Below are 26,191 nucleotides of genomic sequence, written 5' to 3'. Positions count from 1 at the left end.
CTAAACACATCCAACAACCTTTCAACTCTTAAAGAGTGTATTTACTGTATCTACGGCACAGAGAACAGAAAGGAGGAACCGTTCTCCACTCATGAACACAAACAAAGTCTACGGACCCTCTTTGTTCCGCTCAGCCTCCAGATGATCCAGGTCTACGCTCTTCTCACAGATCCAGTGGTGCAGTCTGTTACACGGCTCTTCAGACCAGCCGTCCTCCCCTGCTACGACACAGTCTCTTGCTCCGCCGTCATCGCGTGGTCTAACGTGTCTCCAACTGAGAACCACGAGGAGGAGACAGTGGAGGTCAGTCTGTCACTCTCAGAGAAGAGATGCTGCTGAACAGAGTCTTCAGCCTTACCTTGAGGTCATGGGGGTACCATCCACCCACTTGTGGGTCCCCTCCTTCTCTCGATCACTCAGTCCAATCCAGGAAGAACCCACCAATCTGCTGACAACCCTGGAAACCTGGTTCTAAAAGGTAAATGCATCTGTTGTTATGACCACACACACACACACACACACACACACACACACACACACACACACACACACACACACACACACACACACACACACACACACACACACACACACACACACACACACACACACACCAGTTCTTCTCTGCTGTTGATGACCACCAGGTCTGCCTTTCTCTTCTGACAGTCTTCTCTACTGGCCCTCCAGCCCTTCTTAGTAGTAGAAACACGGTAGAGATTCTTGTCGTGAAGCATCCAGCCCTGAAGTGTCAATTCATCTGTTGAATGTAAAAGAACATCCTGAACAAACAGAGAACTGCTTATCTTACGGTCTTCGTTACGGACACACAACCCTGAGACCTGACCTTAACAGGCCACATAGAAGCATGACCTTAATAGACGACAATAGAAACCTGACCTTAGTAGACCAAAATATGAATCACAGAAGCAGAGGGTGTTTTTTAAATGAATGTTAATGATGCGATTGATTTAATAACTTTGATAAAACCCTCACCGAGTTCATCCAGTAAGTTCTCTCTCCCCTCTATCCAGGGTGACGGTGAGTCTAGGACAGGACAGAGGAATACAGAAGATATGAGCTCTAAAACAGAACGACATCGTCTCTAAACATCACAGGACCCACAGCCAACCAAACACAAAGTCCATAATATTAATACTAATTAAAATAGCAATAACTTTTGCCTATAATGTTACAACGTATAACATTCAAGTTCAGCTATAACGGAATGAAGCAAGCATAATAATTTCCTCTCTGCGTTATGAAGCAAGCATCTTTTGCCCGCCAACGGAGCTTCATGCCAATTCATTGTCAACCACGGCCGAGATAACCACCGTAGCATGTCTCTACCTGTTGGGGAAGAGCGAGGGACGGCGGAGGACAGGACGCAGTCGGTCCATAATATCGTAATGACCACGGAAGAGGAAGTGAATGAAGTATTGATCAGACAGCGATTTATTAGATACCAACCGCTAAACCGTTGGAACGCGCAAGACCGGTAACCATAGCAACGCCAGTAAACAAACCCCTCGAAGCCCAATCCCTACGCGCTACGGCCATCCGGAGGCTCACACAGCTTTTGGCCGTAATATAACACATTGAATTATATAATATTATACACTATTAGATATAGAGCTCCGGGAGTGCAAACGGAAACAATCCCTTTCTCCTCCATGCTGCGGTTCACCCAGGACGGCACTGCGGGGAACGGTTGGCCGGTTGAACGCTGATTGGCTGATACGTCACTCAGTGGCCACGCTGATGAACGCTGATTGGCTGTTACGTTACGTCCCTCAGTGGCCACGCTGAAGAACGCCGATTGGCTGTTACGTTACGTTACGTCCCTCAGTGGCCACGCTCTTGAACACTGATTGGCAAGATTGTGGGGGCAAGATTACAGATTGTACATTGGCTACCTGACGTGAGAGATGTTTTTTTATTGTTAACAGAAGAATGCGTCATTGAGATTAAACATCTCTTCAAGTGATCTGGCCAAGAGAGGCAGCAGTAGCCTACAGTCACACATAGCCTACACATAAAACATAAGAAAAATAAAACAACTGATACAGTCGGCAGGGGGCAGGGGGGATTTCAATATCACAAGACATTTCGGGAGGCTCAATGTGGTGGATAATGTTTAAAGAAAAATAACGTTTTGCAAAAAAGTGTCTATGATGGACATAAGGCTCAGGTGGGAGAGTGTGTCGACGGCGGGGCTGTTATCTCAATCTTGCCGTTGTCTTGAAACATCTGCATCCGCGTGTGTGCAGTGTGTGTATGCACGTGCATGTGTGCGCGTGCGTGTGTGCATGTGTGTGTGGTGTGTGTGTGTGTGTGTATGCGGTGTCCTGCGCTGCCCTTGTCTTGAAACGTCTGCATCAGCACGCCCGTGTGTGCAGCGTGTGTGCATGTGCGTGTGTGTTCATGCACGTGCGTGTGGATTGTTTGTGTGTGTGTGTGTATGCTGTGTTTATGTGTGTGCGTGCGGTGTATGTGTGCTAACCCTATTATTATCACTAAATCTAACAAAAACAATATCTAACATTATCATTGCTATTAATACAATCAATGATATGATTATACTGTATTGTTATTCTGTTTAGGAGGATATGATTTAGACTCACTGAAGCGCAGGGAGATGAGGAGAATACTCAGCAGTCCGATGCTCACAATGACAGTGATGTGAAACCATAGAGCTGTTCAGGGGTAGGACACACACACACACACACACACACACACACACACACACACACACACACACACACACACACACACACACACACACACACACACACACACACACAAACGGTCACTTCGGCTAAAAAAGTTTTATAAACATAAATCTTAAATTTATTTGGAGGAAATCATACTTTTTTGGATCATTGTTTTGGACTGGATTTTTTCTTTTAAATTCTGTATAAAGGGGCACCTACCAAATCTTCCCTTCCTGGTCTCCTCCCGGTCCAAAGACGTGTCCTCAGTGACCATTGTTACTCTCTGACGGCTTCCACGGCGTCTGGACTTAGCCTTCTTCTTTGCTCTACCAGCTGAAAAACAACGTCACTTGATTTCATTCTGACCAATTATCAGCGTGCACTCCGATACCATCAGTGTAAGGAAATGTTTTTCTTCTACTGCACACAGACTCACGAACGCACTCAAGCACACGCACACAGAGTAATTTTCACCCTGATATATTCATACTGCGTGGCTGTCATTCACAGTCCAGACTCCCTACGGTCTGCAGAATCCCTCCCCGTCTTGAAGAAACACCTGAAGACCTCTACTGAGAACACCTCAGTAAGTGATGACTGGTACTGTGGCTCTCGTGTTTAGAGCACACTTAAGCAGAACAAGTACTGGTCTCTAGCATACATGTTATTATTCCCTCATTATTGTCATATACGCACACATAGGTATACAGTAATACACACAGAATCACATACGTACACACACAGTAATGGAGGGGGGACAACATGTGGCCTGCGTGTCACCAGGGTCTTTCACATCGGCCCACGCAGAAAATATGAGGACATGTATTGTGGGATAATTTGAGATATGGTCATATTAATGACAAACGTTATAGAATTATGTTAAATTCATAAGTTCACCTGATATCGCTTCAGTTAAATGAGCAGCCATTATTAAAACACAAAATTGTTGATTAAATAAACCATTGTCAATCTAATGTCACGCTGCACTACCATTAATAAAAAGTCATGAAAAAACTAAACTTGTGCTCTGCTCCCTAAAGTCACTCTCCACTCTGTTCCACGTACATAACGGACATATAACAGGAAACACACAACTACTTGAGATGCCTATCAATAGTCCGTAACTCATGGGCGTAATCTCACGTCAAGTAAGGTAAATATGAGCTTTTTGTCTCAAACACACACATGTCGTTATTTAGGAGAATAAATCTGTCTATATGGTCACTGGTTCATCAGATCGGCCTATTTGACTTAAAACTTTTTCTAAAAGTACATTTTAAACGTATGCAGATGAAAATTTTTACTGGATTATTTATTTTAAATCCTCTCTAAAGGGCACCTACCAAATCTTCTCTTCCTGCGCTCCCTCCGGTCCAAAGACGTGTCCCCAGGTTCCTCAGAGAGTCCAGGGTCCGGTTCAGAGATGGTCGCCATGGTTCCTCCCTGACAGCTTCAGATACGTCTGCTCTCAGGAGTCGGCTGTGATATATCAGCTGGAAAAAACAAGTTGAATGTTTTAATTCTGAGCAGTCGTCAGCCTGCAAATCTGATATCATCAGTGTCAGGAAGTGACAGTTTACACTCTTATCAGAGTGAAGGCACTCTAATCAGATGTCTTCAGTTGACACACAGACTCACGGACGCATGCAAACACAAAAAATATTATTTTTCATTGAATATAAAGACACAACATACATAGGTATCAGATACGTGTAGTGAGGCCCGTGGCTGGTGAGGCACTGACCTTTTCAGAGTCAGATTTACAAATATATGAACCCAATTGTTATGTAGTAGAAAAGGCGATTTCTCGTAGCACAGCCTCACAGCCAGTCGTTTCGGCGGTACCACTCTGTTTGAAAAGACCGCGTTACTTTCTGTCCCGTTGTTTGAAGCAACCCGTTAAGCTCCGGCATTGGTCTTCCATCATTTATTATCTCCTTTTTGGATTGAAAGTCCAGTTTTGAGAAATGTCTGAGTTTGGCTATTGAATCATTATCTTCCATGTTTGCAGTCAGAAATGTTTTTTTAAATAAACAAACTGATGTGGTGCACTTGACTGCTTAAAAGAAGACAACTATGGAAGCATATATGTAGCAAAATTCAAATGGCAATGCAATTGGCAATTCATTATGCAATTTTATAATGTAATTTGTAAATACGTTATTCAAAGTGTATTTTAATATGCAAAGGGACAATACAATCCTCAATTAAATTTGCAAAAGTCATTACAATAAAAATAGAATGACATTTTGTCATTCTATTTCTGACAAAAAGTCAATTTGCAAAGTGGCAAACGTATCAGCCAATCAGTGTCTGGGCGTGAACTACGTCACTTGCTCGTAATTTCCTTGTTCACGTCGTATGTGTCTTGTATTGAACATGTATTGTTTTTGTATTGAACATGTATTGTTTGTTGTATTGAACATGTATTGTTTGGTTTCTTCAATTACACCTCTAGTCAAGCAAACCAATATTTTATTATAAACCTTATTATTTTATTAGCTAAATGGCATGTTCATAAATGTAAATACTCGACTCAGAAACCCCTTTTGTTGTGTTTGAGAATGAAACCAGGCAATACATGGGGAATATTCTATGTTCTAGAAATGGGAAAGCTATTAAAACACTTAGTGTGTGTGCTCTTTATAATATTTTTATTTTATTTAATGCTGCATTTTGTATTTTTTGTGTCCGTATTTTATGTCTGCCATTTCTGTACCCCCTGGCTGCTAATTGTCAATAAAATTTATTAAAAAAATAAAAATAACTAACGATATGTGTCAGCCCCGTTTCCCGAAAGCATCTTTAGCCTAAGTGGATCGCAGAGTGGGTCGTACGAGCATCGTACAGTTTTCACACCGTTTCCCGAAAGCATCTTTGGTAACGAACGTCTTGAAAACGCTCGTAGCTAACGAGTGCTCCAGGGTACTTGTAGGACGCTAAGAGCCTCGTTAGCCTACTATAGCCTCAGTGGCGTAACCAGCGGACATTCCTAGTATTGGATGCGTTTTATTTTAACAGATTGGTAATGGTGTATCACGTGCGTCTGAGCCTAATGTGGGCCATTATGTTCTTAGTTTGAGAGAGACAGTCCAGGAAATGTGTCACTGAGGAGACTGGCAGATTGGAACCCAAAAGCACGACTCAGAGACAAGCAAACACAATGAAATTCCGATCTTTACTTCGTCAAGCAAATCAACGGGGACGGGCGGAGAGTAGTCGGGGGCAGGCAGGGTCGGGAAACCGGGAACAGGAGACAGGCGAATAGCTGGAGAGACTTGCATGAACCTAACAGCGAAGACAATCTGGCAACAGGTGAACAGTGTTCAGCCAACTTAAAGGCTCCACTAACCACCTGACGCAGCCCAGCTGCGAGGGTGAAAGGGGCGTGGCGGACAGACCGTGACAGGACCCCCCCCTCAAGGGACGGCTCCTGACGTCCCACCAGGTTGGTCAGGATGGGCCCGGTGGAAGTCCCTGATAAGGGACGGGTCTAAGATGTTTCGGGCAGCCACCCGGGAGCGCTCCTCGATACCATAGCCCTTCCAGTCCACAAGATACTGAAAGCCTCTTCCACGGCGTCGGGACCTGATGAGTCTACGGACGGTGTAGGCTGGGGCCCCATCGATGAGCCGGGGGGGTGGAGGGGGTCTGGAGGAGGGCTGAAGCGGGCTTTCACAAACAGGCTTCAGCTTGGAGACATGAAATGTGGGATGAATCTTCATGGATCGTGGTAGGCGTAGACGGACGGCCACAGGATTGATTATTCTGGAGACGGGAAACGGGCCCACAAACCTTGGCGCCAACTTCCTGGACTCCACACGGAGCGGGAGATCACGAGTGGACAGCCAGACACGTTGTCCTGGGGTATAACGGGGGGCCGGAGTGCGACGTCGGTTGGCGGACCGTCGGTAGCGGTCGGAGGTGCGGAGAAGAACCGAACGAGCCTGCCTCCAGGTGTGTCGGCAGAGAGACTGAAACCTGGGCTCTCTCCCTCCACCGTTCACTGAGACGTCCGTCGATGCGAACGGCGAGGGCTACCAGGTGGTCCAGGTCAGTAGGGAGATCCCGGGCTGCCAGCTCGTCCTTGATGCGGCCGGAGAGCCCATGGTAGAAAGCGTCTATGAGGGAGGGGCCGTTCCAGCTACTATCAGCCGCGATGGTGCGGAACTCGATAGCGTAGTCCGCGACGGTTCTCCCACCTTGGGTTAGGTTCAGCAACCCCCGAGCTGCCTCCCTACCCGGAGTCTCATGATCGAAAACCTTACGGAGCTCCGTAGAGAAAGCACTGACCGAAGCGCAGACAGGCGAGTCCCTCTCCCGCTCGGCGGGTCCCCAGTCCCTGGTTCTTCCGGTGAGCAGAGAGACAATGTAAACCACCCGGGACCGCTCAGTGGGAAAGGCTGAGGGTTGGAGTTCAAAGGAGAGGGAGCACTGCACCAGGAAGGGGCGGCAAGAACCAGGAGCCCCGGGGCAGCGCTCCGGAGGGGGCACACGAGCCTCAGACGCCGAAGAGGAACCGGGATGAGGAGCGGCGACGGGTAACCTCCGCAAGTGATCCCGGACCGATGCCATGCTGCTCTGGTGGCGGGCGACCAGCGTCTGCAGACCCTCCGCCATGGTGGTCAGTTGTTGGTCATGGCGTTGCACGACGCTGCCTTGCGCCTGTAGTTCGTTCTGGAAAGAATCTGAGTCGGCCGGGTTCATGTTGGGGCCGGATTGTACCGTCACGCATTAGGACTGATATATATGTCGGCCTAGGCTTAATCAATTGTGTTTTAATATCTTTAGCATTCATATTATTGCAATCTATTCTTTTCGTAGGCTACTCTGCGGTTGGCCTTGATGGGGAGATATTTTAACCCTTTTTAACCCCATTTTCCTCCGACATTCCTGCGTCTCCCCCTGCGTCATAGCCCGTTTCAAAAAGAAATGATTGATGGTTCGAAAGATCCATCGAGAGAATGATCTTACGATCGAAGATCCATCGATATCGGGAAACGGGGCCCCTGGTCCGTGGTCACCAATGGAGGAGATTATTGATACGCTCCGAAGTTTGTTTGGCCGATGATGTGGAGAACAATCGTGTTGAAGACACAGATGCAGTCGATAGAGTGCGTGTTCTGGGAGATAGGATAGACGACTTATCCTCACTGGTTAGACTGAGGCCAGTGTGGTAAACCCAAAGATTTCCCAAGTGCTACGGGCACTGGGTGCGAAACATAGGGTCGGGAGCATAGATATATATATTTAAGCAATAGATCACGCCAGGCTGTGGTATGTGCTCATTTTACCACACGACCCCCTTCACAGTGGAATAATGAGCACATGCCACTGACTGAAGGTATAATGAGCACATGCCACTGACTGAAGGTATAATGAGCACATACCACTGACTGAAGGTATAATGAGCACATGCCACTGACTGAAGGTATAATGAGCACATGCCACTGACTGAAGTGATCTATTGCTTTTATGCAACGGTTACTGTTATGGCGAAACGAAAGTCATAGACACACTACATTTAAAAAGAAACAAAGAAAGTCAAAGTAGCCGTTTTGTTAAAGAATACAAAAAAGTAGTCCCTCCTGGCTGCCGCTATGCATCGACGGTCGCTATGCAACACACTTTAGCGTCCCTCCGAGAGAAGGCTCCGATAGAGCGGTTCGCCGGCAATTTATCCTATGGAGCAGTTCACTCGCCGTGTGCCTAAGCTTTCGTTAGTCTCTCCATCGCCTTGCTCACTCCCGGAGTAACAACATTTACACCCTCTCCATCATCCAACACATGTTTTACTTTGTAACCGTTTCTACTTCCAGGCGCGGAGTGATATGCAAACTTTCACAAAATGATCGGGCGTCATAGCAGTTATGTATATGCTCATTATACAACAGTTGGGAACCAATCAGATCGCTGGATTTAGGTCCCCCGTTGTATAATAAAATGTATACAACGGGGGGCCTAAATCCAGCGATCTGATTGGTTGTATAATGAGCTATACATAACTGCTATGACGCCCAGGGGTGGACTGGCCATCTGGCACATAGATATATATAGAACCTATGTATGTGTAATATGTATCTAGTGTTCTATATATATCTATGATCTGGCATACCGGGCATCGTCCCGGTGGGCCGTTGACCCAATGTGGGCCGGTCCGGTCCGCTATGTTTTTTTTTTTTCTCTCTCTCTAAATTCCCTCCAATTGGGCCAGCCAATGGGCAACAGAGGGCTAGCAGTGTGTGGCCAGCATCGACACATATTATTGGTCTATGTTTGTCATTGTCAATCAATCATTGGCTGACTGGCTCAGAGAGCCCTGACAGTGCTGTCAATCACAACAGAAACCAGGGTGGGCGGGACCTCATGGCATGGGCCGGAGTCGTGGGAGTCGGGACGGAGCTGAAAATGGATAAGCGTAAGAAACGCCCGGGTGGCACTGAAAAACTGCGACTCTCTAGAGGTGGAAGCTGCTAAATGTTCAACTTTTACAGACCTATTTGGTGCCGGGGTCAACACCCCAGCTTGTGCTGCCGGGCCGGGAGACGAGCGAGTGGAGGCATATAGTTTTGATAGGCCAATGTGTAAAGCGTCTTAGAGTACCATATTAAGCGCTACATAAATTTCATTTATTATTATTATTATTATTAAGTAATGTTAGCCTGGGGCTAGCTAGGCTACATTTTGAGACATTTTTACATTGAATGTGTTGTGACCTAATTAACTGCATACTTGTGACAACATATTAGCCCAGAGTTGAAGGGCTGTGACTGTTGGTAGTTGTGGTTGATTTTGTTTAAATATGCCGAATTGTGATATTATGGGTTATTATTGTTCAGATGATTTAGTTAAGGTAGCTAACAGCTTCTAACGTCAGCAGTCTCTTATTGCCATAGCATCAGTAAACATTGACATGGACTAATGAGCTGTAAATGGAGATGCAGAATCATGCTGTATTGTAAATACAGATGAGATGCTTTGAATTTTAGCACAAAATACAAGTAAACCTATAGGAAATAATTTGTTTAATTTGCAATATTTGCCATTGAATTTATTGTAATCTTTCAATTAATTGATTGTTTACTGAGGTAATGACTATTACATGTGGTGAGAGGAATGCAATATGTATGTTTAAAGGTTTATGTGAAGAAACATACTATATGTGTGATAAAGTGACAATTGGTAATTCATAAATGTCTCTTTATATTCTCTGCTACCATCATCTCCTGTCAAACAGGTTTTCCTGACCTAATAGAACTTCTTCTTCTTCTTCTTCTTCTTCTTCGAGAGAGATTCGTCTTGACTTTGCGAGTTTACTATGCAACATGTTTCATCTTAGGTTGAAACAAAGGTTTATTTCCTGGTTGAAGATTTTCATATTGATGATTTTAATTTCAAACATCTGCATTTCTTTTAAGTTCAATGAACAGTTATGCAGGTAGGTCTTGGGGCTCTTTTGAGACTTAAGTCATCCTTCATGACAGGTAAATTTGTTCACTAAGTGTCACTACGTCACAAAAAGTCTACATGGCTACATATACTTGTCACTCAGTACACAGATACTGAGTACAAGTTCTGTTTGCTGTTTCTTGCAGGTCATGAATTTGGTGAGGAGTGTAGCTGGCTGGCTGCGGACGAGGAAGTAGGGCAATATATATAAATATAACCATAAATAGAGAATTGATATTTTTTGTTTTTATCTATAGCTGTGTGAAAAAGTCTAATGTCTGATATGAGAATGCATATCTGTTCAGACCTGTAATTCATGTCTTAGACTTTTTCTCGCAGCTACAGATAAAAAACATTCAATTCTCTATTTATGTTTTCACAATGACTGAGTCACAGTTGAAACAAATGAGTTTCAGCTCTAATGCTGCTACTGTCTGTAATATGTTTCTATTTCGATTATTTGTCAGGATATTTTGTTATTATTGTCCGAGTCTGGTTTTAACTAATGCTGGGCTTACACCAAAAGATTTTCACATTCACAGACTAAAAACTGCAAGAGAGAATTTAGCGTTGGATCAAGTGTGATATTTATCAAGGATTTTGTAGATATGGGGGTTTGAAATGCAGCGACCACAGGATGTCTGTTAACTTCCTGTTCAGGTTTCATAACTTTCTTGTCAGCAGCACAAGAGACACAAACTTGAAAAACAAAAACAAAAAAAAGCAACAACTGCTATTTGCAGTGCTGTACTATTGGATTCGGATGTATGTACTTGATTAAATTGTTTTAATCAAGTACATACAGGGTTCTTCCCGTTCGTCTCGTCCCACCTCTAGTGCTGATAATGTAGTAGGCTGGTCTGGACAGAAAATGCCAGGGCTGAATTTTTGTCCCAGTCCACCCCTGATGACGCCCGATCATTTTGTGAAAGTATCACTCACTTCAGTCAGTGGCATGTGCTCATTATACCACTGTGAAGGGGGTCGCCGGCCCTCCGCTGCGCGTCGGGGTCGGACAACGCCCCTTAACAGTGGTATAATGAGCACATACCACAGCCTGGCGTGATCTATTGCTTAAATATTTCTATGGTCGGGAGACGCCCCGTGGAGATACCCTTGGAGGCAATAGGAAGTGACGTAGTTCCCGCCCAGACGCTGATGGCTGATACGTTTGCCACTTTGCATATTGACTTTTTGGAAAACTTTTTGGATTACGTTTTGGAAAACGTTTTGGATTACGTTTTGCCAAATCTTTTGCAAAGCGTTTTGCGGATTGAAATGTCATTTGAATATCGCTCCCCACGGAGCGTGGCGAAGTGGATTGCAATCACGGGGACGCTATAGCTTTTAAATTTGAATAAAGGAACTCAAAGAATTTGACGAAATGTTATACTATTTTCATTGCTATAACTTTTGCAAATTTAATTTAGGATTGCATTGACCCTTTGCATAGTAAAATACACTTTGAATAACGTATTTACAAATTACATTATCAAATTGCATAATGAATTGTCAATTGCATAATGTAATTGCAAATTGCATTGCCATTTGAATTTTGCTACATATATGCTTCAATAAATCACAACGACCGCCTCCTTATTATAATACTGCAGCACAACGCCACCTGGTGGACAAAAGTCGCAAATCCCGGAGATGCCGTTGCCTGTGCAGGTCTTCAACTTTCAGGTAGTTGTCAAAATGTATTATTATTTTCATGTCTATCGTGAGACACAGATTTTAAATCAATAGGTAATGGTGCACTGTGCATTCACACCAAATAACCCGTGCCTCGTAGCCTGACTCATACATAGCAGTTTAGCTGTCGTTGAATTGCCTAGAACGCTAACGTTAGGCTACCACAGGCGTCCTAAGTTATCTAGCATTTGCAGTCCAGCTTGCAGATGTGTGTATTAATAAACGTGACAAAAAGCAATATCCTCAGGATTACACGTGTTTAAAATCGTCTTTGCGTCTTAGTCTGACCACATGAAAGCAAGAACAACACATTTAGGTTCCTCTGAAGCTAACGTTGGCTAGCTTACTTTGTGTGTACACACTTGACACGCTAGCTAATGGAGCTTTCTAATGTTGATAGCTGTAACTTGCTTTGTTAATCGATACCTCCCCCCATTTGATTAGATTGTCTATACCACATCATTAACAAGAATCTCAAAACTCAAGATAGGAAATAGGAATGCTAATTGGCGTATAACAACACTAGGCAGAGCTTAAACGACATGACAATATGTATGTGATATATTATGTTATATCTATTACAATACAAGTGGTCTTCTAAACGTTTTTTAGAAGCTAACATATAGTACAGGGGTCAGCAACCTTTTCAACATGCAGTGCCAGTTTTACATTTTCTCGTTAATGAGTGTGCCTTAAGCAACAATAGATAAAAAATTAAGCTGAATTATGACACAGCGACCAAAATCATTTCCAGAAGACCTGGAATTGCACTATTCCATATAGTCCATAAATCATGCATTAACATTTTAATGTTTTTTTGGTCGTTATTTTTGCAACATGGGCTTACAAATTATAATTACATATGTCCCATCTTAATACTCCATTTTCAGAAACTCATTCAAAAACATATTTGCACTGTGAGAAATGTAAAAAACGAGAATACATGAGAATTTTGGAACCATCCACATCAATATCTTTAAGACATATACAGCTTTGCAATACCATGTGAAGGCGATGCATACAGGCCACTTGCAACAATATTTACCCTCAACATAGGTTTAAAAACTATTAATTGATCCCATTTCAGGACGCTGCTTTCTGTAACTAATTTAAGCATATTTGCACTGGGAGGAAATGGCCAAAACAAAAAAATCGGTAGGAATGATTATGCTGCCGCATAGTGCTGTGAATTTTTTTAATACTAATAAAATAAAATAATTTAATTGTTATTTATTTTTATTTTTTAAGTGTGCCAATGATTATGCTGCCCCGTGCCAGTGGTGGCCAAGGGTTGCTGACCCCTGATATAGTACATAATGAATGTCTCCGTAGCAGATAACTATCTGGGTGGGATGTGATTAGTATGGTAACATGTCCGACCAGGATGGCTTTGAATATAAGGTAAGAATATGTATAGTGTATGCGTTAAGCCAGAGGGCAGCAACAGGACAGGCACGCATCTGCTTCCCCATAACCTCTGTTGGGGGTGAACCTCCAGGGCCCAGTGGAGCCCATGCAGATAGACGCAGACCCCCAAGAGGACCAGCAGAATGCTCCAGACATCAACTTCGTAGTGGAGAACCCAACACTGGTACGTCTATACGTTTATATGTAAACCGTATACAGTACCTCTTTAATAAGCATGCTTGTTGCGTCTTAAATAATTGTGGTTTATGATTCAAATGAAAGGTCCAGGGTGTAGAACTGAGGAGCATCTAGCAATGAGGTTGCATTTTGCCACCGACTGAACCCCCCCCCCCCCCCCCCCCCCTCACACCTCCCCTTCCACTGACTACGGTGGCCTGTGTTGTGCCAGTTGCTACTTCCAAAATGAAGTCATCGTCTGTGACAGCAGGGAGGAGCAAAGTGTTCCTTGTTAGATAATTAATAATAATAATTTTTCATTCAACCCCTACAACGATCAAATAATGACAGTTATGGAGCTGAAAGGGACGGTACACGTGCGCTGCAGTCCTCGCTTCCTTGGGTTGGGATGGATCACATTTACACCCAAAGCGAACCGGACTGCACCAAAGGTCCATTTAAAGCGGACCATTGCGGTTTGTTCCGCACCGCAATTTGAATTAGTAAATCATACGATCCGTATCCAGTTTTGCCAAACGAATACACTTGATTTAATCAGTATGGATGAGTGGAGGGTTGTTGTGGTTTAGATTGCCTCATGCTCGTCTTGTTGTTAGGGTAAGAACCCCTAATGTAAAATACTTGAACATGAATCCACTAAGCTCAAAACACACACACAGAAAGTACGGCCCTTCTCCATTCACGCTAATGTTCTTCTAGTTGTGTGCGTGCCCTCTTGCCATCCTTGGCTCACCTCGATGCTGTTCCGGTCGTCCCGTGTAGGACCTGGAGCAGTACGCCTCCAGCTACAGCGGCTTCATGCTAATGTTGTTCACCTCTCTGCTGTCCGTCCCGTGTAGGACCTGGAGCAGTACGCCTCCAGCTACAGCGGCTTCATGCTAATGTTGTTCACCTCTCTGCTGTCCGTCCCGTGTAGGACCTGGAGCAGTACGCCTCCAGCTACAGCGGCTTCATGCTAATGTTGTTCACCTCTCTGCTGTCCGTCCCGTGTAGGACCTGGAGCAGTACGCCTCCAGCTACAGCGGCTTCATGCGCATCGAGCGGCTGCAGTTCATCGCGGAGCACTGCCCGCAGCTCCGCGTCGAGGCCCTCAAGATGGCGCTCTCCTTCGTCCAGAGGACCTTCAACGTGGACTCGTACGAGGAGGTCCACCGCAAGCTGGCCGAGGCCACGAGGTGGGCTCGGGCCAGCCGACTGGCAGAATGTCAGACGTCATGTTGAGGGGGACGTATTGCACCACCCGGTGTGAGTGTGATTAGCCGGTACAAGCCGTTTTGAAAACCGTCCTCTTCTGACATCACAAGTGGGCGTGTCCGTCATATATCTAGGTGGACGCGCCCACTCGTGATGTCAGAAGATGTTCAAAGCGGCCTGTAACGGTTACTCCCACTCACCCCTGATGGGGTCATATGTCACCATTCGTTTTTTTCAAATGCAAAACTTTTCAACATTAATTTGAAGTGGCTGACCTTTGGCTGCAAAACGCATCCATCAATCCATCCATCCATCCATCCCTCCCTCCCTCCCTCCCTCCCTCCCTCCCTCCCTCCCTCCCTCTCTCTAACCCTGGTGCTGTGCTGGTTGCCCCCCCTCAGAGAAGCCCCCGGGGAGGACGAGGCGGCGGGAGAAGGGGCCGTGGTGCCTCCGCCGTTGGACACGGCCTGGGCCGAATCCACCCGCGACCTAAGCAACGCACTCAAGTGCTACTCCAGAGCCAGAGACTACTGCACCAGCGCCAAGCACGTCATCAACATGTGTCTTAACGTCATCAAGGTCAGGCCCGTGGTCAATCTACACCCAGTGTTCCATGTTACACCAGGGAATTTAAAGAATCCCAGAGGTTGGACTTTCTAGGCCACGTTCAGCCACACGTCTGCGTCACGCTGCTGGTTCCCGTGTCTGTGACCGGGCCCTGAGGTTGTTCTCTCCTCCCCAGGTCAGCGTTTACCTCCAGAACTGGTCCCACGTGCTGAGCTACGTCAGCAAGGCCGAGTCCACGCCCGAGATCGCAGAGGTTCGTACCAGGCCGCTTCACAATACGCACGACTGCTCTCAGAGACAACCTTCCTGTTTAGTTTTTCTGTTTGACCAGTTTGGTCACTTCATGACTGTTCACGCTATTGTGCTTTTAATTGTGTATTTGTGTGTGTGTGTGTGTGTGTGTTTTGTCGTAAAGCAAAGAGGAGAACGAGATAGTCAAAACCAGGCGGTTCTTGCCAAGTTAAAATGTGCTGCAGGTAAGGAAACCTTTCATCGCCCAGACTTTCATCGCTATAGCTACCAAAATGCACCTGTGAGTGATGCGGACCAGTCGTATGCAGGGCCGACGGACTGCGGGGGAAAGTGAGGCAGTCCTGGGGGGGCCCAAGGCAGAGGGGGGGCCCATGGAAAAAAAAAAATTCAATATTTGATTTGAATTATCCACCAGCCCATAGTGGTAGGAGTCGCACACGGCCACGTCTCCTACCCCCCCCCCCCCCCCCCCCCCCCCTCAACAATTGTTCTCTACCCACCCCCCCCGTCAACAATTCAGGTAGGGGGAATTCGGGGGGGGGGGGGGGCATCAGTACCTCTTGTATAGGGGCCCAGGATTTGGTGCAACGGCCCTGGTCGTATGGATACCGTTCTGTTTGCTGTAAAGCTCCTCAGGATTCTATTTTCACTGTAAACGCTACCATCACGTCAAAGCATGTAGGGTACACTTTTCTCCAGCTTGGTAAAACCTACCTGGTGCAGGAATGGTGTTCTCCTAAACCCCTGTTGGGTTTAAGTCCCAGTACTTTAAACAATGCTTTCTGCTCCGACATAATAATAATGATAATTATAATAATACTGCTTATATGAATACATAGCAAGGATTGAAGGGATAGTTCAGAGTGTAGCTGACCACGGTGTTAGTATTTGCACTTGGTTCTATGAACATCCTTACTGTACCGCGATATATTGTTGAACTCCTTCTGACAAATGTACTTATTGTAAGTCGCTTTGGGTAGAAGCGTCTGCTAAAGCCCTAAACGTCGATCTAAATGTAAGGTGTTGCCTTCATGCTCCAGGTCTGGCAGAGCTGGCGTCCCACAAGTACAAGGCCGCGGCCAAGTGCTTCCTCCAGACGTCCTTCGACCACTGCGACTTCCCAGAGGTGAGGTTATTTATAGCTGCCCCCGTTCCTGTTCCCCTCCCAGACCATCAGGACGCGGGATGTTCGGGGTCGGGGCTGGGCATGCTCTCCATGACTGAACCAAGGGTGCACGGTGGGGTCACTAGCTCCTCCGTGCAGCTAGTTTGGTCCTATCGGTACCTGGTTAACACCGGTTACATCAGCACGAGCACTACAGCAGTGAGTGCAACGGGGTGCTAATGCAGTATGCTACGCAAGGAAAAACAGGACCAATCCACGTCTTCCAGAAGCTGTTGTACGGTTCAGACTGGGTAGATGGAACCAGTCGACAGAGCGACTGACTGCTCCCCTGTGTTCCCCCGCCCCAGCTCTTGTCCCCCAGCAACGTGGCGGTGTATGGAGGCATGTGCGCCCTGGCGACGTTCGACCAACAGGAGCTCCAACGCAACGTCATCTCCAGCAGGTCAGACCCCCCTCCTCACCAGGGCAGACGCTGAGCGTGTTGACCCAGGTTGACCCAGTCACATCGCTCTGCAGTGGTTCAGGAAAATCTGGTTTTGTTTCAACTTAACTTGAATGTTTTCCAGATTAGGGCGTCTAAATGTATTTTAACCAAGGGTGCACTAAAACGTATTAAAGATCCCATGCCATGCTATTTTATGGATGCTTTAATATAGGTATTAGTGGGCCACAAACACAGTATTCAAAGACGTCCCCGAAATTCAGCCGTGGTGCAGAGTTACAGCCACTCCGAACCAGTCGCACATTGAGCTTTCCCAAAACGCGCTGTTTCGGTGGGCGTGTCAAGGCAGGTCAAGGAGGGGGGTGGGGGTGTGGCCCTGAGCAGCTTGTAGCCACTGACAGTACCATGCGCTCTGTATACGGTGGGCGTGTCAAGGCAGGTCAAGGAGGGGGGTGGGGGTGTGGCCCTGAGCAGCTTGTAGCCACAGTACCATGCGCTCTGGTTACGGTGGGCGTGTCAAGGCAGGTCAAGGAGGGGGGTGGGGGTGTGGCCCTGAGCAGCTTGTAGCCACGGTACCATGCGCTCTGTTTACGGTGGATGTATCGCAATGGCTCTTAGAAACCCATATTATGCATAGATATCTATATCATATAATATATAATATATATTATCACCTGGCCCTGAGCAGCTTGTAGCCACGGTACCATGCGCTCTGTTTACAGTGGATGTATCGCAATGGCTCTTAGAAACCCATATTAATATACATAGATATCTATATCATATAATATATATTATCACGACCAAAAGCTGTGTGAGCCTCCAGACGATAGGCTATTATGAATCTCAAACGACCGCGTCTTCTTCAGATTGATGTGGAAGTGGAAGAACCAGAGACGTCGGAGAACCCGACGAAGTCCTTTGTGATTCATTATATCGTCTGGAGGTGCACACAGCTTTTGGCCGTGATAATATGTATTATTTGATATAGATATCTATGTATTATATGATATTATTTAGATGTGTTGTTATTTGGATAACCGTTCTGCTGTTGGTGTGATGGCGCAAAACACGTCGGACTCTCGTCTCTGGTATTTCTACAACGAGACTCGTAGTGGGGGTTATCTCAGCCATGGTTGAGAATGAATTGGGGGAAAGGAACTTTGGCTTTGACTCCCTGAAGTACATGAACCACGACATGGAGGAGAAGGGGATTGTTATCCCGCTTGAGCCCTGCTTCCCGCCGCCTCGGCAGCGGTCAGCGCTAATCACCGCCTCCTGAAGCCGAGGCGGTGGTCCATCGGCAGCGAGGCTCCGGCGGGAGACGACCGCGGTCAACAATCCCTTTCTCCTCCATGTCGTGGTTCATGACTTCAGGGAGTCAAAGCCAAAGTTCCTTTCCCCCAATTCATTCTCAACCATGGCTGAGATAACCCCCACTACGAGTCTCGTTGTGGAAATACCAGACAGGTGAGAGTCCGATTAAAAGAGGAAAGAATGGCGTGTCAGTGTGGTACCATTTGAGTAAGGCGTGTTTAACATGTAAACCACTTTTGATCTTACAGGTAAAGATAAAAGGATATTGCAGGAGGAGATAAGCACAGGAAGCGTGTTCAAGTACCTCCCGTCGTCGGTCTCTGAGTTCCAGCCGGTGCTGCGGACGCTGGCGCGCCCCATCCAGAGGGAGCAGCTCCGCGACACGCTGCAGCAGTGGATCACCACGTACGTCGTTACCACTCTCCACGACTCTTCAGAAGGGCTTTAGGCCCTCCCTATGGGGCAGGGGCAGTGGGGTCCACAGTGAGAGCATTAGGAGATGTTTAGGAGCGGACTGAAGAACGGGTTCAACGTGCTCCGGGTTGGGGATCGGGTTAGAAATGCGAGCCAAGCTCGGGTGTGTCTCTTTTATTTTACAACATTGTGAGGTTTTTAAATATATGTTGTCGAATGGCAGCCAATCCTTCTTGACATGATTTTGCTGAGCTGTGTGTGATGGAACTAGAAGGGCACACTCTTCTCGACTTATAAAAAACGTAGTTAACGGATTAGATTCATCATCTATTTATTGAATTTCTTTACAATTCTTTGTGACGATTTAGATTGATTTGGATGTTGCCAATTAATCCAGATTGCTTGTTGGGTGTTTCCCCACTGTGTGACCCAAACGTCCCTTCGTCTTCTCAAGGTGTAAGGAGGACATCTGCAGCGGCATCAGTAGCCTGCTGGTGTATGTGACCAGCCTGAAGGCCCTGGCGGCCATCAGGGACGCTATCTGGGACCTCCTCTCCACTGACTCCATCAGCCTGCACTGGGGCAGTGTGTGTCAGTGCCTGCTGGAGCGCCCCCTGGATGTTTGGGAGGACTTCCTGCAGCATCTCTTCCTCCAGCGCCTGCAGGTGAGCTATAGCCTTTCCTCAGGGGAGGGTGCTGTCGTTTTACACACAGTCAATCAGAAGCAGTCGTCGGGTGTTGGCAAGTCGCTATAGATCCTCCCGTCTGCTTTCCATCGGCCCTTTCTCTCTCAAGGCCATCACTAAAGACGAAATGGACACCATCTCCGACAGCTCCACCCAGCTCCTCACCTCGGCCCTCCGGGATCTAGAGAGCCCCGCCCCCCAGGCCGCAGCGCCCCCTAAAGGCCACGGCGGGCGCTTTGAGTCGGACGTCGCCTCCTTCCTGTGGTCCGAGGCCCCGGGGGACCTGCTGAGCGACAGCGCCTGGGTGAGCGTGGCCCAGCGCGACCCGCAGCACCACAGCGGGCTGGCCATGAAGACGCTGGCGCTCACGCCCTGCGTGCAGAGCTTCTGCACCGCTCTGGACGCCAAGCTCCGGACCCGGCTGGACGACCTGCAGCACTACCTCCCCGTACAGGAACCAGGTGCGTGGTCGGGCTGCTGCATTGTGGGAAGAATCAGGATCACCGTTATTCAATGTCTCTCCCAAAAATAACTTTGATCAATACGATTTCAAAAATACACAAAATGGAAAATGTTCCAATCTAAAATAATACACAGATATGTATCCAGTTGTTCTGCCCTTTCTATAAATCATTTAAAAGAAATATTAATAAAAAAAAAAAAACTCGACTGTTAATTTTGTGATCGTTTGACTCTAATCGCGAGCAAATTTCGATTAATCGCCCAGCCCTAACGCGTGGCTCAAGTATGCTGAATGTAAATGTTAGGCATTTGTAAACTTGTACAGTTGAATATAAACATATTCTGAAATCATACAACACTAGAGAGTACGCAACGCTTGCATGTATTATTGTCTATAGGATGAACTAACCCTCTCAAGAGCAGTACATGTCAGCCTCAGCAAGGCTTCCTGAACCTCTGTCCCCCCCTCATGACTGATGTCTCTCCCTTCCCCGATCGCCAGGGTCCTCCTACCCCAGCCCGGCTCTCCAAGGCACCTGGCCGGCCAAGGGCCTCGCCGCATCAGCCTTCGATCGCTTCAAAGACGCCGCCGACGTGGAGCAGAGCTTACGGGACTCCTGCTTGGCCTGCGTCCAACAGATCCTGTCTCACATCCGGTCCGAGCTGTCCTCCGGCGAGCCCCGCCCCGACCTCGGCACGGTCCTCTTTGTGGCGCGCCTGTGCCAGTCCATGGGGGACCTGTGCACGAACCTCAGGCGCTGCGTCTTGGGGAGGGAGGGCAGCTCAGAGGCCGCCAGGGAGACCCCCAGAGCGGGGAGGAAGCTGGGCAAGGCCAAGGCTCCGGCCCAGGTGGGGCCCGCCCAGGCCAGGTGGGTCGGCCTGAGGCGGGACCTCGGGGCCTGCAGCATGGACGCCTACCGCATCTGGAGCAGCGCCCTGTCCCAGGTAGAGCCCCCTCACACGGGTCGGATCATTACGTTTAGGGTTCAGGAGCACAGACCAGAGAAACCTCTGTGTGGTCCCTGTGGTCTTTATTCCGTTTGTTGGGGCCTTAAGTCGTTAAAGGTGACGTATTCTACCACCAGGTGTGAGTGGGATTGGCCGTTACAAGCCGTTCTGAAATCTCCCTCTTCTGACATCTCGATCGGGCGTGTCCACCTAGAGGTGGTATAATAGGTCACCTTTGATCCCTATAAGGACGGGCCGTGGATTATCGGCGTTCCAGGTACCGTCTAACCGGGGGCGATGATGTTCTGTACAGGCACTGGTGGATCATTTTGCAACGGCGCTCAATGCCGACACTCCCGGTGCCATCCTGAAAACGGCCACGAGCTGGGAGGAGCTAGAGATCCAGGAGGAGGCGGAGTCGGGCAGCAGCGTCACGTCCAAAATAAGACTTCCTGTGCAGGTGAGTCACTCGCCGCCAACGTTATGGAACTCTTTCCAAGCAAACACGTGTTTAGTTGACCATTGTGTGTGACTCCCTTTGTGGCCGGGTCTCCTCCAGCCCTCCTGGTTCGTCCAGGCGCTGCTGTTCCAGCTGTGCCTGGAGGTGAACAGAGTCGGCGGCCACGCCTTGCCGAGACCCACCTTGCATGAGCTGCTGAAGTCCTGCCTGGACCAGGTCCTCCATCACTACCACAGCATCACGCAGCAGACCCAGGACAAGGTGAGGGCGGGAAACACAACCGCACACGTCGTGTGCACCCACACATGAGTGGGCTAAAATGTGTGAGAGTAGAGAACATGGTGTGTTGTGTGCTCCGGGAACCAACGCCAGGTGAAGGGCCTGGCCGTGGTGATGGGCAGGGCAGGGGGTGAACGTGCACGCATCGGGTGGTGGGGGAAGAAACCAGAGCGACACTGGGCCATAACCGTGTCCTGCTTGTGTGCGTCTGCCTCCCAGGACCACGGCTTCCCCATGACCCAGACCAGAGCGCTGCAGCTGCTGTTTGACCTGCGGTACCTCTGCACCACGCTGAACCCCCGGCCGGAGGGGGGCCAGGGCGGGGGCTCGTCTCAGGACCCCAGGTCAGCTCCCGGCTCATCTGTTGGAGACTGGCTTCGCTCTCATTCCTCTGTTGTGTACATATTGGGCAAAAAAAAAGATGTCTTCTTACCAAGACTTTTTTTTAAATGTTACCATGGCGATAGATCATCAGAGCCTCATGCAAACACATTTGCATATTCTCCTCCAACTTGATGTTTTGTGCTTGCGTGCATCTCATGCACGTTGGTCAAATGAGAAACCAAAGTACAGGAAAGGTTCCTTAATGCTGCGTGTACAAAGCTGCATTCCACCGGTTTGTAAATGAACGCACGAGTTCATGAGAGGATGAGTGATCATATATCGGTCTAAGGACACTCCGGCCCATTACTGCAGAACCACCGTTGAAAACTAAAGGCACTAGGACAACAAATTGCAGAGCTTGAAGTCCTTAAGTAAATCGTTAAAGAAAAGGTGTTGTACATAACGGGTCAGAAGTGGTATTCAAGCACCTACGTCCGGCAGTACCACAAAAAATAAAATAGATTTGTTTTGCCAAGAAGCGATCAATGTGTCAACGTTGTTGTGTGCTTCAGGTGTTTTATATTAATACCGCAGAAATAGAATTGCAACACTTTGGTTGTCTGTTGCATTCAAAGCTCTCGAGTGTCTTACAGCAGCGTGTCTGTAAACATCTCCTCTGCTGACGGTCTCACCCCCCAAACGGACGTCTCTGTTCCCTCTCGTCTTCCAGGATCCAACAGGTCTGCGATTGGTTGGAGGGCTTCATAGATCCCTTTGATCTTGACGTGTTCACGGCACCACTCAGCGCCCACCTCAACCGCCTGTCCCAGAGGACCTCGGTACGGAGCCAACATGGCCCACAGAACGGATGGAACCTGTGAAAGGGCAATCGAGATCCTTGCTAGTGTCTTGTTGTATGAGATCAATTCGGCCTTTGATTGTGAAGCATTGTGGATGTGCACTTTTGTCCGTGCATTACTGGCTTTGGCCTTGCAGAAATCTGTTTTAATATTCTTCACAAATTGAATCGGAAATTGTATTTTTTATTCGCAGGTGCTTTTGGGGTTCTTAACAGACACAGAGAAACAATTTGTGCAGCGAAACAGCGCTGCGAGCTCCCAGGAGCAGTACAACATCCTGCCTCTGGCAAGCAGCCAGATCAGGTAATACTGGAAGCATTGTCTGCAAAGGGTCCTTATTACAAAAGCCATGGTAGAATGAGTAAGCACAAAGGTGTGTGTGTGTGTGTGTGTGTGTGTGTGTGTGTGTGTGTGTGTGTGTGTGTGTGTGTGTGTGTGTGTGTGTGTGTGTGCAATCCTTGTAAGGAAATCAGCATCACAGCTTAATTAATTTAAAAAAAACGAATGGAAATGTATGCATAATAACTTCAACCTAAGCTACCCAGAAGCACAGTCAGTGGGTGTGAGTGTGGGTCTAAGCGTCTCTGTGGTCCTCTTCAGGTTTGGTCTGCTGCCTCTGAGCATGTCCAACACGAGGCTCACCAAGTCGGGCCGACAGGCCGTCGATCCAGTGTCACGGGTGAGTTGCAGAAAAGGTTCAAGTGTGCGTTTGTGTGGTGGGATTCAAAGTGTTCTCAATTGACATGTCGACATTGCTGCCTTCATTCTTTTTTTGTTTTCACGTCTCGTTGCCTCACCCTGGGTAAACACTGTCTGTTGCACTCTGCCTTTCCAGTATTTTGAATAGCCGGAGACCAAGGCAAGTTCATCTGTGCACTGTGTCGTTGCAGTGACGTTGTGTTTGTCTGTGTTTCTCGTTCTTGGTGTGCTGTGCTGTTCTCCCTACCCTGTGGGATGTATTTTAACATGCAGTGTGACTAGTTAGTTTTCTTCATCCTCCTTACATTTTGAATGGGTGCATAAGTTAACGGTTTAATATTTCACCTACTTTTGCATATATCCATACGCACCATCAACCCCGTGCAAAAATGACCAAATTCTTTTGACCCCCCGTTGAATATGAAGCAGTACATGTTTTACCACCCATTGACTTGCAACAATAATTGCATGATTGTTGGAACTTCTCTCTTGAAAAATGAGGCTAATAAGAAAAGGCTGTGAGTGATTAGCAACCATTTCCTAGCAACTTGTGTGAGCAAGCTGGTGGGTGGACCAGCTAGTCGAACCAGAGTCATGAAACGGATGGAGTGGGCCCTGTGTTGCATGCACTCTATGACCGCGTGTGGCCGGGGGTATGCCTGGTTCCCTCAAACTTCTTTATAAGTTTGTACTCGATGCACAAGAATGAGAAAAAGTCTAAAATGATTGTGAATTAATGAACAGAGGGTCATGAAATCATGTAGAAAGTCCCTTTTTATTCTAAGTCAAAGATTTATTTTTCAGTTTTTCCTACACAGTCGTCATAATTGCTTAGGTTGATTCCTTACCAAGTGGGGTAGCATCTTTCCCCCCCACAGCATATATGCAAAATGGGTCAAATATTTATTTAACAATTAACATTTTTGGTGCCAATCAACAATTTGCTGTGTTTAGCTACTTACCTCATGATGTTGTTGTTTCTTCACTGCTTCACACTTGTTGGGGTGTTTATGGTGAGACGTTCAAGAAACCAACGGCCATTTTGAGTCTGATTTATCCGTCATTCCACTATTTTTCAACGTTTTAATACAAATTCGTAGTATAGTAGTTTAAAGAACCAATCATATAAATGTTAGTATTTACTCTTAGATGTTTGGCTGATTGGGTGTCTGAATCATGAACACTATTGAAAGGGCAATGCTTAGTTAAGAGAACTCTTCAAGGATCCATGATGTTTATTTCTCCCTGTCCATCTCCAGGCGACGCCCACCAACTCAGCCATAGATCACAGCTTCCGCCCGGGCAACCTCTTCAGACAGCTGGCCCACCACGAGGAGGAGCCCGCCGCCCCTTCCTTATTCAAGCTCAGCTGGCTCTCAGGCATGGCCAAATAGGCCTGTCCCCGTGGACATCGTTACGGACTTTGAAGGAACAATTTCAAATATGTCATCTATTTGGTGTATTCTGTTTTCAACCCTAACCAGTCGACCTTCTCTTTTGTAACAGTTGGTGCGGGATGATGAAGTGGTTTAGGTACATTCTGTCTTCTTCTATTAAACATTATGTTTCTGTAAAATCTAATATCAGCAAAGATTATCCTACTAAATTAAATCATTAAATATTTTATTATGTTACCAGGCGTCTTTGGTTGTACTTTGTGTGGAATACTTGTACATTTGTTTATTTTCTCTCGCCATAATGTTGGGCTAGCTGTGTCACTTAATAAAGCGACAGAATTGTAACCGCTGTTAACATGTCAATTGATCAATTTCCGATGTAGAATTAATAGCAATAGCAAAATTATTTTTGTTAAAGATACCTCCCACTGCCTAGTTTTTGTTTACTTCAGACGACTATGGCCAAATGTTCAAAATCTTCCGTGAAACCAAACAAAGATTCAGAATATACTACAGACAGTATCATTTTTAATTTCCTACAAACCCTGGGGTGAATTGTGTCAAGATGACGATCATGCCCAGCAATCACTCAGGATTCATGTTTGTATGATAATATCCATTAAAAGAGGGTTTATAACGCAGCCAGCTGCAGGGAACGTTATATCAGCAAATCCTTCAGAAGCATCACAGAAACGTTGAATAGGAATGGAAAAGGAAAGAACATGCTTATATATTGAAGGAAGCATCCAACAACATCAAAGGTTTGAAGTTACGTACGTATATAACTTATGTATTTCATTTGAAAGCTCTTGGCAGCCCGTCTTTTATTATGTAATCCTGTTTACTTGCACACGCTTGTTGGAAGCATACAATCATTACCAATATGAGTCTGCCCCCTGCCACGTGCCTAAGGGTGGCATTTATAGATATATTTTCAAAATGTGGCATAAGCTTTCTAACAAAGTCTCTGATTTGCAAGTGCCGCTCTGTTTCCATCTTTAGAGCACTGTCATTCAAACCAGCGGTAAAGGTAGGATTTTCACATACTGGAATATCAGTGATATAAGCAGATTTAAAACAAAGAAACGTTCTGCAGGGCCCTAATCTGATCCTTATTCCACCAGGAGGAGGCAGTACGCAATATTGTTTGTGGCCCATGTAGCCTACTTTGTATAGTAATAATAATAGTAATGAAACTCATTGATACATATATATAAATAATAATACATTAATATCTATACACACACACACACACACACACACACACACACACACACACACACACACACACACACACACACACACAC

General features: G+C 46.7%; 2 protein-coding genes and 1 long non-coding RNA gene across 4 annotated transcripts; 2 read left to right on the top strand and 1 right to left on the bottom strand.

Moving 5' to 3' along the window:
• Positions 1–216: 216 nt before the first annotated feature.
• On the bottom strand, positions 217–674 carry LOC115530302 (uncharacterized). Its single transcript, XR_003973746.1, has 3 exons — positions 615–674; positions 359–471; positions 217–274 (listed from the first exon to the last, which is right to left on the bottom strand). It is a non-coding gene; the product is annotated as an uncharacterized LOC115530302 (long non-coding RNA).
• Positions 675–11,723: 11,049 nt separating this feature from the next.
• LOC115530254 (COP9 signalosome complex subunit 1-like) lies at positions 11,724–14,357 on the top strand. Its single transcript, XM_030339244.1, has 3 exons — positions 11,724–11,846; positions 13,354–13,446; positions 14,223–14,357. Exons 1-3 carry the CDS (start codon positions 11,814–11,816, stop codon positions 14,340–14,342), a joined length of 246 nt encoding a protein of 81 aa, XP_030195104.1. The 5' UTR covers positions 11,724–11,813; the 3' UTR covers positions 14,343–14,357.
• An 857-nt stretch (positions 14,358–15,214) lies between these two features.
• LOC115530170 (conserved oligomeric Golgi complex subunit 1) lies at positions 15,215–25,121 on the top strand. Of its 2 annotated transcripts, XM_030339239.1 has the most exons (17): positions 15,215–15,233; positions 15,397–15,474; positions 15,637–15,697; positions 16,514–16,599; positions 16,947–17,041; positions 18,604–18,760; positions 19,224–19,434; positions 19,565–19,916; positions 20,420–20,862; positions 21,179–21,325; positions 21,425–21,586; positions 21,824–21,948; positions 22,659–22,767; positions 22,982–23,091; positions 23,389–23,467; positions 23,624–23,647; positions 24,747–25,121. In XM_030339239.1, the coding sequence occupies exons 5-16, from the start codon at positions 16,975–16,977 to the stop codon at positions 23,633–23,635; spliced, it is 1,974 nt and encodes a 657-aa protein (XP_030195099.1). In that variant the 5' UTR covers positions 15,215–15,233; positions 15,397–15,474; positions 15,637–15,697; positions 16,514–16,599; positions 16,947–16,974; the 3' UTR covers positions 23,636–23,647; positions 24,747–25,121. The 2 variants fall into 2 exon arrangements, with proteins under 2 accessions (XP_030195099.1, XP_030195098.1); XM_030339238.1 differs by lacking the exons at positions 15,215–15,233; positions 23,624–23,647 and having other exon boundaries at positions 15,391–15,474.
• The last annotated feature ends 1,070 nt before the right edge of the window (positions 25,122–26,191 follow it).

Source organism: Gadus morhua, chromosome 2 (assembly GCF_902167405.1).
Source record: "Gadus morhua chromosome 2, gadMor3.0, whole genome shotgun sequence".
Classification (NCBI taxonomy): Eukaryota; Metazoa; Chordata; class Actinopteri; order Gadiformes; family Gadidae; genus Gadus; species Gadus morhua.
This window is presented reverse-complemented; position numbering and strand designations above follow the sequence as displayed.